General features: G+C 44.0%; 1 protein-coding gene across 1 annotated transcript in view; it reads left to right on the top strand.

The window, feature by feature from the left end:
* LOC100078462 (ATP-binding cassette sub-family A member 9-like) overlaps positions 1-18,244 on the top strand; it is a 54,185-nt gene that overhangs the window by 30,374 nt on the left and 5,567 nt on the right. The window contains exons 14-27 of the mRNA XM_029080162.2: positions 907-1,096; positions 2,843-3,009; positions 4,453-4,586; positions 5,911-6,048; positions 7,143-7,250; positions 8,184-8,357; positions 9,014-9,124; positions 10,331-10,450; positions 11,861-11,944; positions 13,961-14,052; positions 15,045-15,165; positions 15,935-16,052; positions 17,083-17,174; positions 18,006-18,187. Of these exons, the coding sequence (XP_028935995.1) occupies positions 907-1,096; positions 2,843-3,009; positions 4,453-4,586; positions 5,911-6,048; positions 7,143-7,250; positions 8,184-8,357; positions 9,014-9,124; positions 10,331-10,450; positions 11,861-11,944; positions 13,961-14,052; positions 15,045-15,165; positions 15,935-16,052; positions 17,083-17,174; positions 18,006-18,187 (1,831 nt within the window). The remainder of the gene's footprint in view (positions 1-906; positions 1,097-2,842; positions 3,010-4,452; positions 4,587-5,910; positions 6,049-7,142; positions 7,251-8,183; positions 8,358-9,013; positions 9,125-10,330; positions 10,451-11,860; positions 11,945-13,960; positions 14,053-15,044; positions 15,166-15,934; positions 16,053-17,082; positions 17,175-18,005; positions 18,188-18,244) is intronic.

Raw genomic sequence — 18,244 nt, 5'->3', positions numbered from 1 at the left:
GAAATCGGAGAGCAGTCAGGGTTCGACTTACTTGTGATACTAAGAGCATATGGCATGTAATAAGCACTTAAATGTCGAAGTGCCAGGATAGATACAGGATTATAGCCAGTGTTCCCAATATATATCTTATCTCCCTTTTACCGTTGAGGTAACTGGGGCCCAGAGAAGTTAAGTGATTTGACCAAGGTCACATAGTAGCCCAGATGATGGCAGAGCTAGGATGCAATAGAGTGAACTCAAACCCAGGTCTCCTGATTCCCAGTCTCACCCTTCATCCCCTGGACCCATCGTAGTATGGGGAGAGAGAGAGAGAGAGAGACAGACAGAGAGACTGTCTGTCTCCCCCACAAACCCCTTTGGGAAAATGGTGCGAGGCTCAGAATTTTCCCAAACAATTTTCTTTAATGGCATTTGTTTAACTCTTATTATGTGCCAGGCACAGGTCTTGAATTCCCTTTTGATAGTTGAGGAAGCTGAGGCCCAGAGAAGTTCAGGACTGTGCCCAAGGTCACCCAGCCATCAAATGGCAGAGCTGGGGTGAAGGTCTCCTGACTCCAAGCCATGGTGAAGAACCAAGTGCTGGGTAGAACCAAGTTAATCAGGACAGAAACAGCACCTGTCCCACATTGGGTTCTTAGTCTAATTAGAAGGGAGAATGGGGATTATGTTTAAATAATAATAATAATGGTTTTATTAAATGCATATTATGTGCCAGGCACCATACTAAGTTCAAGGTGAGGAAACTGAGGCTCAGAGGAAATGGAGTTGCTCAAGGCCACCCACCAGACAAGTGGCAGAGCTGGGATTAGAACGCAGGTGTTCAGACTCCCAGGTCCATGCTCTTTTCACTGGGCCACACTCCTTCTCGAGATTTACCCCGAGCTCCTCTCTCCCAATGTGCACTAGGCCCAGGAATCCTTGGGCAGGAGCCTGGAGGCGATGGAAGGCTCTCTGAATCAGAGCAAGCTTCGTCAAGGCTCCCAGAGATGAAGAGGGAAGTCCTCAGCGGCCTGGCTCTCTGGAGACAACAGTTTAGGACCGTGGCACGAATCCGCTTCCTCAAGCTGAAGTGTGAGAGGAGACCTCTCTACATCCTGTGAGTGTCCTGGGGTTCCCAACAAGCAGTGCATTTGAGCATCTGGAGATGCAAAGCAAACTTGAGGCTGAAATCTTTGGAGGAGTCAAGGGTTTAATGTAGGGTAGAGTCACAGCAAGCCCATGCTACTGGATTAACTGGTCAACGGGATTGGGATTGGGATTGGGTCACCCCCTATTTATAGAGTTTCTTGAATAAAACCTGTGCATCCTGGCTGAGCTGCTGACCTTTTTATTATCAATCAGTTGTGTTTATTGAGCACTTACTACATGCAGAGCACTCTACTAAGTGCTTGGATGAGCATGGTACAACAGAATTAGTAGATGTTCTCTGCCCATAATGAGTTTACAGTTTAGAGGGGTAGACTGATATCAATATGAATAAATAATTTATAATCTAATGTAAGGATATGTACATAAGTAGTGGTTATCATCAATATTTGCTAAAGTTACTGATAATGTATTTGGTGATGATGAGGTGCCACATCATTGAGTGTGAAGGAAAATAATCATTGTTATTTCCTGACTAAGTGCTTGGGAGAGTATAATACAAGAGTGCCCTGCCCACAAGGAGCTTACAGTCTAGAGGTTACAAGATCATTAGATTGGGCACAGTTCAGTCTCTTTCCCACCTACACAAGGCTCACAGTCTGTTAGGGAGGAAGTGTAGATTATCCTCATTTTATAGCTGAGGAAATAGAGGCCCAGAGAACTTAAGTGGTTTGCCCAAGTTCACCCAACCGTCCTGTGACACCTTATTTGCAGTCCCCTCTTCTTTCCACTAGGTCACAGAGCTGTTACTGATCATTTTTAAATTAAGAATACTTGTGGTATTCATGTGCTTATTATGTGTTATACACTGTAATAATAATGTTGGTATTAACCGCATACTATGTGCAGAGCACTGTTCTAAGCGCTGGGGTAGATACAGGATAATCAGGTTGACCCACGTGAGGCTCACAGTTAATCCCCATTTTACAGATGAGGTAACTGAGGCACAGAGTAGTGAAGTGACTTGCCCACAGTCACACAGCTGACAAGTGGCAGAGCCGGGATTTGAACCCATGATCTCTGACTCCCAAACCCAGGCTCTTTCCACTGAGCCACACTGCTTCTCTACTAAGTACTGAGGTGGATGCAAGATAATCAGATCCCATGTGGGGCTCACAGTCTAAGTAAAAGGGAGAACAGGTATTGAATTCCTATTGTGCAGATGAGGTAACGGGCCAGAGAAATTCTTTCCCAAGGTCACACAGCAGGTTAATGGGGGAGCCAGGATTAGAACTCAAGGTCCTCTCACTCTTGGGACTGTGTTGTATCCACTAGGCCATGCTGCCTATCTGTCTACTGACTCTGGGGGGGAATTTTCCAGATCATTGAAATCTCTTGGCCTTTCTCACTGAAAGCAGCCTTTGGGTCATTCCATTCTAGATTTGGAAGAGGATGTCTGGCATGAAAATTAACAGTTTCCTTGTCCCCGTCCTCCGGAGGGGCCAGAGTTTTGTACACTTGGTTCATGAGTTTGTTTCTTTCTGCTTTTTTACTTCCCAAGCTAATGTAGTGGTTTTTGTTTTGTTTCTTTCCATATTTTCCTCCATACTAAAATCAAGGATGAACTAAAAATTCAACCGTGGGGCCCAGCTTTCAGGGATTTATGTGAAGTAAAATCCAATTGCCATTAATCCTCTTGTCTTTCTACAGAGAAGAAAATTATTTTTCACAGGCTCTCATCTTCCTTTTTGTTTAGATTTTTCATAGTAGGGATTTCTTTTTTGCCGCTGATTCTGGAACATTTACTACTGAAAATATTTTTTCAACCTCATGTTTGGCCACTTAATCCTGGTCTGTATTTCCTTTCTTCTGGACAAAAGCCACATGCTCATCTCACCCATCTCTTGATCTTAAATAACACAGGTGAGTCAAATAGGTGTAAAAACAGCATTCTATCCCCTTTTCTTCTGAGCTTCTCCCCATGAAAATATTACACGAGTCATTCACCTGACAGGAGAGAAAATGGAGACTCAGTTGGTAGCATTTATTGAGCAGCTGTTGTGTCAGAATACTGTGCTGAGCGCTTGGGAGAGTGCAATAGAAGTAACCGACAGTAACTGAGAAGCAGTGTGGCCTAGTGGGTAGAACACAGGCCTGGGAATCAGAATTCTAATCCTGGCTCAGCCACTTGTCTGCTGTGACCTTGGGCAAGTCACTTGACTTCACTGCGCCTCAATTACCTCATCTGTTAAATGGGGATTAAGACTGTGAGTCCCGTGCGGGACAGGGATTGTGTCCAACCCGAATTCCTTGTATCCACCCCAGCGCTTAGTACTATGTGCCTGGCACATAGTAAGCACTTAACAAATACCAGAATTATTAAAAATAGAGATCGATCTGAGAGATAAAAGAAACAGAGTGATAAAGATAGATTCATGCAGTAACAAAAAAGACTGAAGGCAGAAAGACAGATAAAGAAAGGTGAAACTGAGAAATATGAATCCAGAAACAGAAGATAATCTGTTTTTCCATTCAACTGTAAGGGTAGGGACTGTTTCTCTTATTTTTATCTGCTCTCCCCAGCTATAGTCCTCTTTTTGACGTGATAATAATTGTGGTATTTTCTAATTGCTTGCTATATCCCAAACACTGATTAGCTCAGGGGTAGATGAAATGTAATCAGATCAGATGCAGTCCCTGTTCCTAACAGTCGGAAGGGAAAGGAGAACAGATTCTTAATCCCCATTTTACAGATGAGAAAACTGAGGCTAAATTTATGTGGCAGACAACTGGGGAAGACAGGACTAGAACTCAAGTGTTCTGACTCCCAGCCCTGTGCTCTTTCCAAAAGGCCATATGTAAGCTCTCATCAATCAGTGGTATTTACTGAGGAGTTATTAGGTGCAAAGCACTGTACTTAGCACTGCACTTAGTGCAGTGCCTGGCATACAGTAAGCGGTTAACAAAGACAATTATTATTACTATTATTATTATCCACATGGAGGTGGGAATCGAAGCCATGGGAATGAATTAGTGAGGTCTTCTGACTCCCAGGCTTGGGATTTTCAAATTCATTCATTCATTCATCATTCAATAGTATTTATTGAGCGCTTACTTTGTGCAGAGCACTGTACTAAGCACTTGGAAATGCTTAGCTAATGCCCCATTGGCGGGCTTTTAATACTTCTACCTGTGGGTGTTTTAGCGAGGTGACTCCTTTCAACCCTTCCTCCCCGAACAGCTGAGGCAACAACGAAAGTGACTTTGCAAGTACCTTTTTCAAACATGAATGGACCAGCCTCTCTGCATATTGACCAAGGTAACCCTGAGGGTATAATGATGGTGGTTTATATGTTCTGACCATAGGTTCCCCTATTGAAGATCTTATACACTCTCTTGAGCGGCAGAATATAATGTTGGACGTAGATGATTTTGCAAGTAAAAATGGCACCTATGATCCCTCACACAATGGGGCAATTGTAGTATCCCGGCAAGAAATGGTGAGTTTTTCTCTGTTCTCATTCCAAAGAGATCATGCCCTCCAGTTCAATATTTGCACTACGGCCACACAAACTAATCCATACCACTGCCCCTCTCTAGACTGTGAGCTCGTTGTGGGCAGGGAATGTATCTGTTTATTGTATTGTACTCTCCCAAGCGCATAGTATAGTGCGCTGCGCACAGTAAATGCTTAATAAATATAATTGAATGAATGGATGAATGAGTACTTGACCAAGAAAAATGCATGGGCTTGTGGAAGGTGCATGGACCTGGTAGTCAGAGGATCTGAATTTTAACCCCGGCTCCTCCACTTGTCTGCCGTATGACCTTGAGCAAGTCACTTCACTTCTCTGTGCCTTGATTACCTCAGCTGTCAAATGGGAATTATCACTGTGAGCCCCATGAGGGACATGCCGACTTGATTACCTTGTGTCTACCCCAGCGCTTTAGTGCAGGGTTTGGCAGACAGTAAGCATTTAATGAATACCGTTAAAAAAAAGATTCCCTCAGTGAATCAGTGGTATTTGTTGAGTGCTTACAATGTGCAGAACACCATAGTAAGCCCTTTGGAAAGTACAATGGATTTGGTAGACATGATCCTTACCCTCAAGGATCTAATAATCTAGCAGAAGAGAAAGTCATGCAAATAAATTACAAGTAGAGGGAAGCAACAGGGTGTAAAGATAAGTCAGTGAGTCAATCAGCCATATTTACTGAGCACTTACTATGTGCAGGACAGTGTACTAAGCATTGGAGAGAGTACAATGCAACAATAAGCAGACACATTCCCTGCCCACAGCGAGTTTACAGCCTAAAGGGTGGGACAGACATTAATATAAATAAATAAATCACAGATGTGTACATAAGTGCTGTGAGGTTGAGTTCAAAGGATTTAGAGGTCTTGGATTTTAGTACATAAGATGATACAGAAGGTAGGGGAGAACAGGCTGGGAAGATGAGAGGTTAGTCAGAGAAGACTAGATCCCCTTGGATTTCAAGTCTAAAGCCTTAGCCATTTGGCCATGTAGGTCATTATATAGTCCAAATAAATGGGGTTTGCAAGGAAATTAAGGAAATGTTTTCAATATTTAGCCTGTAGCCTCACTCTGGGCAGGAAACATGTCTACCAACTCTGTTGTACTCTTCCAAGCGCTGACATACAGTAAACGCTCAATAAATACCATTGATCGATTGATTTAGTGAGATTCTAAATAAGACCAAAATGGCCACAATGATGGAAAAGGATTAGAGCAGTCCAACACTTATATTTGTGTTCGTTTCACCTATCCTCCGGAACTGACATTTTGTCTTCCCCATATTCAGGATTACAGGTTCTCAGCCGTATGTCATACCAAGAGGATGAATTGCTTTGCTGTCCTCATCAACATAATCAGCAATGCGTTACTTGGGATTCTTAACTCTACCGAACAGATTCAAATCCAGAGAAGCAATTTTGTAGAGGTGAGTATGAGGCAACTCGGCCTTATCCTTCTCTTGGTTGAGGGGAAGTGGTGTGGGTTTAGAAGTCAGAGAACCTGGGTTCTAACCCCAACTCCACCACTAGGGTCCTTGGGCAAATCTCCTAACTTCGTTCCCTCAGTTTCCTCAAAAACATTCAGGCCATGTTTCCCCACTCCCCAAGAACTTCCGATGGTTGCCTGTACACCTCTGCATCAAACAGAAACTCCTCGCCATGGGCTTTAAAGCTCTCAATCACCTTGCCCCCACTCTTATTCACCTCCCTGATTTCCTAGAACAATCCAGTCCGTACACTTTACTCCTCTAAAGCCAACCTACTCACTGTCCCTCTATTTTATCTATCTTGCCACCAACCTCTCACCCACATCCTGCCTCCAGCCAGGAACTCCCTCCCTCTCCATACCCAACTGGCCATCACTCCCCCCAACTTCAGAGCCTTAATGAAGGCACATCTCCTTCAGGAGGGCTTCCCCAACTAGGCCCACATTTCCTTTTCTCACACTCCCTTCTGCTTCACTCTTGCACTTGCATTTTCACCGCTTATTCACCCTCCCCCTAGCCCCACAGCATTTATGTACATATCCATAATTTATATTAATGGCTGTGTCCTCCTCTAGACTATAAGCTTGTTGAGGACAGGGACCATGTCTCCTAATTGTACTCTCTCAAGTGCAGGGCTCTGCATACAGTAAGTGCTCAATAAATACTATTGATTGATTACTCCAGCACTTACCTCAGTGCCTGGCACATAGTAAGAATTTAACAAACACCACAGTTATTATCATCATTAATGGTATTTATTATAGGCTTACTTTGTGCAGAGCAGTGTACTAAGCACTTGGGAAAATACAGTATAATAGAATTGGTCAAGATGTTCCCTGCTCACAATAAATTATCATATCTCTACTGTTGAATACTATGGTATGTACGTTTCAACTAGAAGTGACTTCTGTTTAGATTTCGGCCTAATAAATGGTCTCTGCTGTTTTTCACGTGGAACTACCCTCCATTCCCTTCCCACATTGGCAAGAACTCCAGGAGTGACTGTCAGCTCACATTGTATTTCCCTTTTTCAGAGAGATTTTTACTTGGGATTTGGAACTCTTGAGAGCTCATTTTTCTGGATGTTGCTGGCAGCAAGCATCTCTCCTTATATTGGAATGAGCAGTATCGGTGACTGTAAGGTAACAATTTAAAAAGATAACTGACTTCATATAATCGGAAGTAGGTTTTTCTAACGGATCGGTGCTCATTCAAGCTTTCCAAACGTCCAGGACCTTTTTGCAACCAAAGGGTTTCTCCCCTTCTCCCATTATGGTTCTTTCTCTCCTTTCTTTCTCTCCCTTCCTTGCCAGACTTTTCCCCTCTCCCTTCTTCCCCATGACCATTCTTTCCCCCTCTGCCTCACACACATACTATTTTTGGCCTTTTCCTCAGTTATCTCATCTGTAAAATGGGTATTAAATACCTGATTTTCCTCCTCTTTACATTGTGGTGGATATGAGGACCGTTTCTGATCTGATAACCCTGTCCCACCTTAAACTCTTGAAAATCCTGTCATTCTACTAGACATGAGACCTGTGTTCTAGTCCCAGCTCCACTAAGTGGCCTTAGGCAAGTAACTTAACCTCTCTGGGCCTCATGGTCCTCCTCTGTAAAATGGGGGTAATTATAACAGCTTCATCCCATCTCATCGGGATATTTTTGAAGATCAAATGAGATAATTGATGTGTAACTGACCATCTAAATCAGCTTGTGCCTTCTGCTCTCCATATCGCCAAGAGTTCTTGACAAAAGTTCATCAAATAAAACCAAACCTTGAAAAGAAATTGTGGCTTAATTAACAAACTGGGTGTTTTGGAGCCTGAAGACCTGAGTTCTAATCACAACTCTGCCCCTGGCCTGCTGTGGTACTTGGAGTGAGTCATTTATCCATTCAGGGTCTCAGTTCCCTCACATACCAAATGGGTATAAGATTGTTCCTGTCCGTCTTTTCCCTTCAAGAGCCCCGAGGTGGGGGTCAGGGACTGTGTCCTGATGTTTAGTACGTATGCTCACTTAATCCCATCATTCTTCTTGAACGCCTTTTCCACATCTCTCTCTCATTTCTCTTTCAGCTAAAAATCCGTTCCCGGCTGCATCTCTCAGGACTCTTCCCTTCTGCCTACTGGTTTGGACAGGCTGCTGTGGACATGCCCCTGAACCTGGTCATCCTCTTGTGCATGTCAGCACCTAACTACTTTTTGGCACTGAACAGGATGATGCTGCCAACTCGAATCATCTTTACACTGGTAATGGCGAGATTAAAGGCCCCTCTTTGTGAGCAGAAACCCTTGGAGAAATAGGCTCCCTAAAGATACAATCTCTTAACACTTGACAGAAATGTTCACCTTGGTAGGACAGGTTTATGACTTTGGAGTTGCAACACTGTGTTTGAGAATGCCTAGAACTTGCTGCAACTCCTCTGGAGAGTATGCGACTATCCGTTCCATCAGTCCATCAGTGGAATTTACTGAGAGCTTATTGGGTGCAGAGAGCTGTAAAAAGTGCTTTGGAAGTACATTATAACAGAGTTGGCAGACAGGTTCCCTGTCCTCAAGGGCAGACATGGTGGTGTAGCGGATAAAGCACGGGCCTAGGAGCCAGAGGATCTGAGTTCTAATCCCAGCTCTACTACTTGACTGCTGTGTGATGTTGGACAAGTCACTTGACTTCTCTGGGCTTCCATTTCCTCAACTACAAAATGGGGATTCAATACCTTTTCTCCCTCCCTACTTGGACTCTGAGCTCCATGTAGGACAGGGACCAAGTCTGTCCTGATTATATCTATCCCAGATTGTAGAACAGTGCTTGACACACAATAAGTGATTAACAAATACCATTTTAAAAAAAGAAAAACAGAGCTTACTAGAGTGGCTGATACTCATTTTCCATTTTGTTGTTCCAGGTGGCCTGCATTATTGGCTGTACAGCTTCCATAGTGATGTTCATGTATGTGGTTTCATTCATGTCTCGCAAGAGGAGTAGTAGTGATTTCTGGTGTCTGTGCTTCTTTGTCGTAAGTACGATTCACAGTCCAGTCTCCCATAGGTCATTTGAGGAAACCGAGGTACCGGAGAGGCTCTTGTATCCGTCAAGCAGTCAGTGGTATTTATTGAGCACTTAAAGTGTGCAGAGCACTGGAAGCATTGGGAAGAGGACGGGAGAGTTGGTAGACGTGATCCTTGCCCTGAAGGTTACAACCAATTGGAGGAGGGAGACATGAAAATAGATTAGAGGTAGGGAAGCAATAAAGTAGCAGGGGAAGGATGCGGACTCACATGCAAAGGCCACTTAGTCAGGAGGAAGAAAAGGGTTGGGAGAGGAGATTTTAGTCAGGGAAGGCTTCCTGGAGGAGATAGGATATTAGTAAGGCTTTGAAGTTGGGGGGACAGTGGCGGTCTGTTAGATATAGTCACCTGCAACAGACAATTACTCTCCCTACCTTCAAAGCCTTATTGAAGCCACATCTCCTTCAAGAGGCCTTCCCAGACTAAGCCCTCATTTTGTCTTCTCCCACTCCCTTCTGCATCACCTTGCACTTGGATTTGCTCCCTTACTTCACCCTTCCATCAGCCTCACAGCACTTAGGTACAGCTCTGTAACTCATTTATATTAACATCTGTTACCCCCTCTAGACAGTAAGCTCGGTGTGTGCAGGAAATGTGCCTACCAACTCTGTCATATCGTTATATTGTACTGTCCCAAGCTATCAGTACAGCGCTCGACACCCAGTAAGCGTTCAATAAATACAATTGATGGATGGATTGAGACATATGAAGGGAGGGGTCCTTGTCAACTGTAAGCTTCTTGTGGACAAGGATGTTATCTGTACTCTCCCTAACTCTGTTCACAGTAAGCACTCAGTAAATGCCACTGATTAATTAGGATTTCAGGGAGAAGGATGGCTGTGAGCAGGGAGATTCTTCCCCATTCTACAGAGGGGTACTTTTGCCATATCCTTGCATGTGTGGATATAGTTGAAGAATATTTCCCCGTACATGAATTTCAGTATAGTATAGAACCTGTATAGGGGATGTTCTTGATGTGCCCGTAAAACCAGCCACCTCTGGAAAGATATGACTGCCACATTGGAAAAAGAGCTATAACCAGAGCTATATAATGAATTCCAACAAATTCATTTTACTCTGCGGTGTAAGAAAATTCTCCAAATGGAACATGATTCGTGCGTGGTGATATCTCTTTGTCACGTCCTTCCTTTCAGATCTCTCTGTTCTCTTTTATGCTCTTCCTGCAATTCAACTTCCCTTCAGCCCTCATGCTGTCTTGCATTATATTGGTTCCTTTCTGCACACTGATTGGCTGCACGATCTTTTTCTTCCACGTAAGTAATCCTTCCATCTGTCCGGGAATTGGAAAACACTGATCCGAGGATCAGAATATGCTGCCTGCCCAAGATCGACAAGCCGGCCCATAATGAGTTAATAACAATTGTGGTATTTGTTAAGCGCTTACTATGTGCCAGGCACTGTAGAAAGCACTGGGGAGGATATGAGCAAATCAGGTTGAACACATTCCCTATTCCACATGGGTCTCAATCCCCATTTTACAGAGGAGGTAACTGAGGCAAAGAGAAGTGAAGTGATTTGCCCAAGGTCACACAACAGACAAATAGTTGAGCTGGGATTAGAACCCAAATCCTTCTTACTTCCAAGGCATGTTCTCTCACTGGGCCATGCTTGATTGCTCTGAAGTGCTTAGTACAGTGATCTGTGTACTATAGGTGCTCAGTCAGTTGAGTTTGGATGCTTATGATTAATGAATGCCAATTCCTGCTCTACCTTCAGGTAGGTGCAAAAGTGGCAACTTCCAAACCAGTGGCTTCTGGGAGTAGGTGTTGGGCCAAGAAATGGCGCTAGGAGTCTGCTGAGAAGGGAGTACTTGGGTTTGAGTATTTGCATTCCTTCTGGGTACAGAAAGCTGCAATGAACACTTGAGAGAGTATAATAGAAGCACCAGATGCATTCCTTGTCCACAAGGAGATTACATTCATTGAATTTAGCAAAGCACAGTGGACGTTCAAGAAATACCATTACCATTCCTTCTGGCGTAATTGTTTCAAGAGCAGATCAGCCCTGTCTCCTACCCCAACCAATCTTCCAAAAGGGCATGGAATCCCGGCATCCATCAGGGCTTAAGTCTGGGGGGTTTAGGAGTATGGATTAGTCGCCCTGCCCGATTAATCCATTAGTGGTATTTATTGTACTGAGCAATTGGAAGAGAACAGTGCAGTATGAGTCCCTCAAAGAGTCCCATCCCTCAAGGAGATTACCATTCAATAAAGACTAAGTGTATTAAATTAAGACTGCAAGTCACACTTGGATTTGCACACTTTATTCACCCCTACCTCAGCGCCACAGCACTTACATATCGGAAATTTATTTCTTTTAATGTTTGTCTCCCCCTTTAGACTTTAAGCTCATTTGGGGCAGAGAACGTATCTACCAATTCTGTACCCTCTCAAGCACTTAGTTCTCTGGACACAGTAAACACTCAAGCAATACAGTTGACGGATTAAAACATTAAACTCACAGTGAGAGGAAGTGGCAGAGGATAGGGATTTGGACATAAGTGCTGGGAGCTCGGGGGTGGGGTTCAGTTTTAAAAATTGCCCTGAGGGACCCCAGCTGCGCTGGCTCAGATTTCCTATTACTGAAGAATGGGGGTGAACATGTGAAGGGAAATGGAATGTGATTTCTACTATTCTGTTCTGTTTTGTTTTTTGTTTTGGCAGCTCGCCATTATGTACTTGGAACCCCCAAACCTGAACGATGATACCTACAGTGAAAACAGTGACTATTTTCTCCTGTTGTTATTGGTAGTAAAGAGATGCTTCCCAGCTTTCGGGTGTATGCTTGCAACAGACGTATTATGGTTTTCTCTGCTGTTCTCTACACTAAAGCTCTTCTGGGGCTCCAGGGCAAAGAATATGCCTTTGGAGCCAAGAGACCTGGGTCCTTAGGGTATCTTTGAAATGGTATTTTACACACTTACTCTATGCCAGGAACTGTACTAAGTGCTGAAGGAAATGGAAGATAATCAGATTTGAACAGTCCCTGTTCCACATGAAGTTCAGTCTTAATCCCTATTTGACAGTGGAGGGAACTGAGGCACAGAGAAGTGAAGTGATTTACCTAAGGTCTCACCGAAGACAGGTGGCGGAGCTGGGATTAGAACCCAGGTCCTCTGACTCCCAAGGCAGTATTCTTGCCACTAGACCATGCTGCTTCTCTGTAGTTGTAGAAGTAATTGTGTTTATTAAATGCTTACTCTGCATAGAGCATTTAACTAAGAGCTGGGAAATAGAAAAGAGGCAATCAAATGTACCCCAAGGAGCTCACAGTCTATTGGTTCTGCCGCTAGCCAGCCAATCAGTAGGATTTACTGAGAAAGCAGTATGGCTTAGTGGAAAGATTCTGGATCTGGTAGTCCTAAGGACCTGGGTTCTAATCCCACCTCTTCCATGAGTCTGCTGTATAACCTTCGGTAAATCACTTAACTTCTCTGTGCCAGTTGCCGCATCTATAAAATGGGGATCATAACTTTGATCCCCATATGGGAAAGGACTTTGTCCAACCTGATGATCTTGTATGTACCCCAGCTTTTAAAACAGTGCTTGGCCCCTTGTAAGAAATATTCTCCTCCTCCTCCTCCTCTAGTTCTCCTCCTCTTCTCCTTTTCCTCTTCCTTTTGCTCCTTCTTCTTCTTTTCCTACTGTGTGCAGGGCACTGTAAAAATAAAAAAAAAAAATTATGTATTTGTTAAGCACTTACTATGTGCTAAGCACTGTTCTAAAAGCTGGTGAAGATAGAAGGCAATCAGATTGGTCACACTCCCTGAAGCCCATGGGGCTCACAGTCTCAATCCCCTTTTTACAGACAATAATCTTACTTTCTCCTTTCCTTCTCACTCGTTGTGCTCCCGGCACCAGTGGGAACTCTAGGCTGTGATTTCATTGTGGGCGGGAAGCGTGTCTGTTTATTGTTATCTTGTACTGTCCCAAGTGCTTAGTACAGTGTTCTGCACATGGTAAGCACTCGCTAAATATGATTGAATGAATGAACAAACTCGACTGGTGAGAGAGGAGGTGGTGATGCTCACCAACCATCAAGCTCTACCATCAAATCCTCAGTGCACATTCTCAGTCCTGGAGTTCCGGGCATAAGTTTGACCATCGTTTCTGATGGGAGACTCCATCACTCAATTTGGTTTCTATTGAAGGGAACAAAGTTAACAAGTGCTAGTAACAATGGTATTTATTGAGCACTTATTCTGTGCCCAGCAGTGTACTCTGGGGTAGATGTAAGATAATCAAGCCGGATACAGTCCCTGTTCCCTGTAGGGTTCACAGTCTAGGCAGGTGGGCAAATGGTTATAGAATCCCTATTAGGGAGAAGGGGACACTGAGGCACGGAGAAGTTCAAGTGACTTACCTAAGGTCACGCAGCAGACGAGTGGTGGAGCAGGGATTAGAACCCAGGTCCTCTGACGCCCAGGCCTGTGCTCTCTCCATTAGGCCACACCGGCTTCCCACAGGTCAGTCAGTCATATTTATTTAGTGCTTACGGTGTGCAGAGCGCTCTACTAGGCGCTTGGGAGAATATAATGTAACAGTGTAACAGTCACATTCCCTGCTCACAGCGAGCTTGCAGTCAAATCAAAAGTTCGTAGGTCATGGCTGGATTCTGATCTCAAGCAACAGACTGGTTTTTCTCTCAAATGTGCAAGCAACCAATCCTCTTGACCTCCTTCTTTCCACTTCTTTCTGCTATTGCGATAACGTTTAAGTGGTAGCCGTGGAATTGCATATAGCGGACTTGTTTATCTTTCTTAGCCCTGCCTCCACTGCCTCATTTTCCTTTTTACCCTGCGCTGCCTGGAGGCTAAGGAAGGGAAGAAAATGATGACAAGGGATCCTATTTTCAGGTAGGGGAAAAACCAACCTGAATGAATGAAAAAATCTGCGGTATTTATTGAGAACCCTGATGCAAGTCCGTCACTGTACTGAGCGCTTGTGAGAGCACAGCAGGACCCGAATCCATGTTCTCCCACCCCCAGGGAGCTTACAGTCTAACACTGCAGGGTGAATACAGGGCCCCTTCTTTTGGGAAGGTGCTCAAAAAATGCCATCGATTGATCGATAAATGTCTTCTCTGTGTCTCTGCATCCTCCCACCCATCATTCAGCTGATGCATCAGTTGGATTTTCTGAGCACCTAAAGTGTGCAAGACACCATCACCATCATCATTGGTATTGATAGAGCACTTATTCTGTGCAGAGCACTGTATTAAGCACTTGGGAAAGTACCATACTATGAAATTGGTGGACACATTCCCCATCCAAAATGGGCTTATGGTCTAGGGACACTGCAGTTAGAACTCTGTAAAGTATAATAGGAGCAAGACAAGTTGTGTCCTATGTGTCATTTCATTTCATAAATTTTTTTTATATCTGTATTGAAAATGACTGTCTCCCCCACTAGACCCTTAACTCATTGTGTCTACCAACTCAGTTATACTGTACTCTCCCAAATGCTTAGTGCAGTGCTCTGTACACAGTAAGTGATCAATAACTATGATTGATGAATTGATTTCACATCATGCTGAATTCTTCTGAATTAGAATTCTGAATTAGGTGCTGAATTCTTCACAGACCTGCCCCCCCTCCTCTGTAAGAACCCACACCTTCCTAGACTCTGGCATATGTAGTGCTCAGTCTGTGTCAGAGCCAGAGCAGAGCAGTCTAGGCAATGTACCAAAGCCCGGATTTGGCAAGAAACTCCAGTTGCAAAACTAGAGATTCTTGACACCAGCCCTAAAATCATGTAAATTAACCCTCAAGATCATGAGGCTCGAGATCAGGGTATAGACTCAAATCACGGGCCCCAGACACATCTGATGTTTCCTTCTCCAATGCAGAATTTACCCAAGAAGCAACAGTGCATATCCCAGCCTGGGAGACCCCGAGGGAGAAGATGACGACGTTTTGGCCGAAAGAGCAAGAACGGCAAATGCCTTGGATTCTTCAGATGCTCAGGAGGTGAAAAGTTGAAAATAGACTTTCCCAGAAATATTCAAGAAACTTGAAGTTGGTTGATCCCATTTAAATTTTTCAAAATGGGATCTTTTAATTCTCACATTGGCCAAATGCACCTCGTGTGGGAGAACCTTTTGAGTTATCTAAAATTTAAGGAGCAGCATGGCTCAGTGGAAAGAGCATGGGCTTTGGAGTCAGAGGTCATGGGTTTGAATCCCGGCTCTGCCACTTGTCAGCTGTGTGACTGTGGGCAAGTCACTTCACTTCTCTGTGCCTCAGTTACCTCATCTGTAAAATGGGGATTAAGACGTGAGCAACCTGATTGCCCTGTGTCTACCCCAGCACTTAGAACAGTGCTCTGCACATAGTAAGTGCTTAACAAATACCAACATTATTATTATTATTACTTATCAACTGTGTGACTTTGGGCAAGTCAGTTAACTTCTCTGTGCCTCAGTTACCTCATCTGTAAAGTTGGTACTAAGACTGTGAGCCCCACGTGGGACAACCTGATGACTTTGTGCTTAGAACTTGTACCCAGTGCTTGGAACAGTGCTTGGACATAGTAAGTGCTTAACAAATACCAAAAAAAAAAAAATAAGGAGCAGACTCTGAAGTTTTGCATTGTTCAATTGTTGTCTTTTTCATTTTTCTTGGTTTTAGAGAGGAACTTGAGGGAGAGGTGTTTAAAGGAGTCTAATGCAGAAGTCTAATGCTGGACCCTGGCTGTTTAGTCAACAGATAGTCAAATGCTTCTACTTTCTTTCTCCAGAAACCAGTTATCATCGCTAGTTGTCTGTGCAAGGAATATGAAGTCCAGAAGAGAAATTGCTTCTCGAAGAGAAAGAAGAAAGTGGCTTCAAGGAATGTCTCTTTCTGCGTAAAACAAGGTGTGAAGGCACTGGTCAGGTCTGCCTGTGAAAAGTATGGTTTTTAAAAGGGATTTTTTCAGGTGGAATTCAAGGTTTTTGCCAGAATCTGAAGGGCTAACTGTAATGTTGAAATCTAAGGGATTTTGCCTGGGCTAGCGAGAGCAGCCCCGATGGCATTTCTAGGCCTGCTCAGGACTGTAAGCTTTGACCCATCCAGCGGATGGATGAACCCCATTTTCCCTGCTCCGTGCTCCAGAAGAAGCACTGGAGTCTGTTCCTCTGTGTGTCTTCTCGATCCTTAAGTCTCAGGATTGGAGTTCATTGCATGTTCTAGATGGGGGACTCCGTCGACACTCCCTGCTATAATGGTGGTCCCCCAAAGTCCCAGCAACCTGATAGTGGGGCGCCCTCCACCCCTCCTTGGCAGTTCCATGGTAAGCCCGTCAATCAATCTCACACCAAAATCTGCACTGGTTAAGTTGGGGAAATGCTCAGTCCCAAATTACAGGAAAAAGTTCTAAAAGCAAACCCCCTTCAACTAAGTGGCTAAGGTTCTGTATGAGGGTCAGGCCACAGAATTCATGCAGGATTCATGGTGGATTTTTCAACCTGAAATTGGGGAAATCTGGCCAGACAAAATCATCAGAGTCCTTTGGGGAGTGACAAGCCACCATCACTATAATCAACTCCTTGCAGTTGTGAAGTTTCAGGACTGGAATTTTGAGTCAAAGAGGTGGAAGGGATGGGTTGGCGTTGTGGGCAAGGAGCCAGGTACCATCTTTGTCTGACAGTTTCACTAGGAGAAGCAGATAGCAAAGGGGCTTCCTCCACCATATTAACATGCCCAACCCTATTCCAACTGGTTCTTTGCCAGGGATGACAGCAGTTCATTTACATCCATATTATAATTCCATTTTAGGAAGTAGTGGACTCCATCAGAGGGGATTGTCATGATGGTGTGAGGGTTTATTTCACCCTGGATTTTCTGCCACTGAAGAAGGATTATCCTGCAGTCAAGTGACTGATTTTCCTTTATTTTTCTTTCCAGGAGAGGTGTTGGGGTTGCTAGGACACAGCGGAGCTGGGAAAAGTACATTGCTCAGGATGATTGTTGGAGAAACAGCACCTTCTGCAGGGAAGGTGGGTCAACCAGAAGGAAGGATCTGGGGACTTGAGTGGTTTCAGAGCCCCCAGGATCAAATCTCACAAGAAGTTCTGACCATCACCTCGTGTACTTCCCTAGTGCCATTACTATTAACATAATAATTATTTTTTAATCAACAATAAATTTTGCGGCTGTCTCCCCGTTAGAGAATAAGTTCCTTGAGGTCAGGGAGCATGTTATTTCTTTATTCTTCTATATTTTATTCCATGCTCTATTCTTCCGTTCGTAATTCCCAAGCTCCAAGTACAGTGTGTTTCATCAAACGGGTGCTCAGCAAATATTTTTTACTACTACTACTATTAGGAAACGGAAAGAACACGGGCAGGGGAATCAGAGCACCTGAGTTCTAATACCGGTTCTGCCATTGCCTTGCTGGGTGCCCTTGAGCAAGTCACTTCTCTTTGCTTCAGTTTCCTCATCGGTAAAATAGGGATTCAGTTCCTGGTCCCTCTTCTACTTAGACTGTGAGCCCTATGTGGAGCGAGGACTGGGTTCAATCTGATAATTTTGTTTCTACCCCAGTACCCCAGTGCTTGGCACTTAGTATAAACACTTGACTATTATTACTATTAGAAGTAATCTTACTCCATCTAGATTAACCATGATAAAGACATCATTTCATGAAGCTTGATGATGTTGAGTGATGGGGTAGTTTGTACCTCTAGATTATTCCTGACCTATTTTTGACTATTGACAAAAAGCCTCCCAGCAAAAAAATCTCTCTTGAAAATTGATGGGTGAAAATGGGTGAAGTGTGGAATCTGAATTTCAGAGTTTTGTGGGTTTTTGTGTGTGTGTGTGTGTAGGTGATACTCAAACAGAATGAATTAGTTTCTGGGAGTGTGCGGGGAGATAAGGAGAGGAGATTCCCTGGGTACTGTCCCCAGGCGGAAGCCCTTTGGCCAGACTTTACAGTGAGAGAACACCTGGAGGTATATGCAGCTGTGAAAGGAATGACAAAGGAAGATACCAGCGCAGCCATAACAAGGTACTTTTTAATGGTATTCGTTAAACACTTAGTGCCTGGCACTATACTAAGCTCTGG

Source organism: Ornithorhynchus anatinus, chromosome 15, assembly GCF_004115215.2.
Source record: "Ornithorhynchus anatinus isolate Pmale09 chromosome 15, mOrnAna1.pri.v4, whole genome shotgun sequence".
In the NCBI taxonomy this organism is placed as follows: domain Eukaryota; kingdom Metazoa; phylum Chordata; class Mammalia; order Monotremata; family Ornithorhynchidae; genus Ornithorhynchus; species Ornithorhynchus anatinus.
This window is presented reverse-complemented; position numbering and strand designations above follow the sequence as displayed.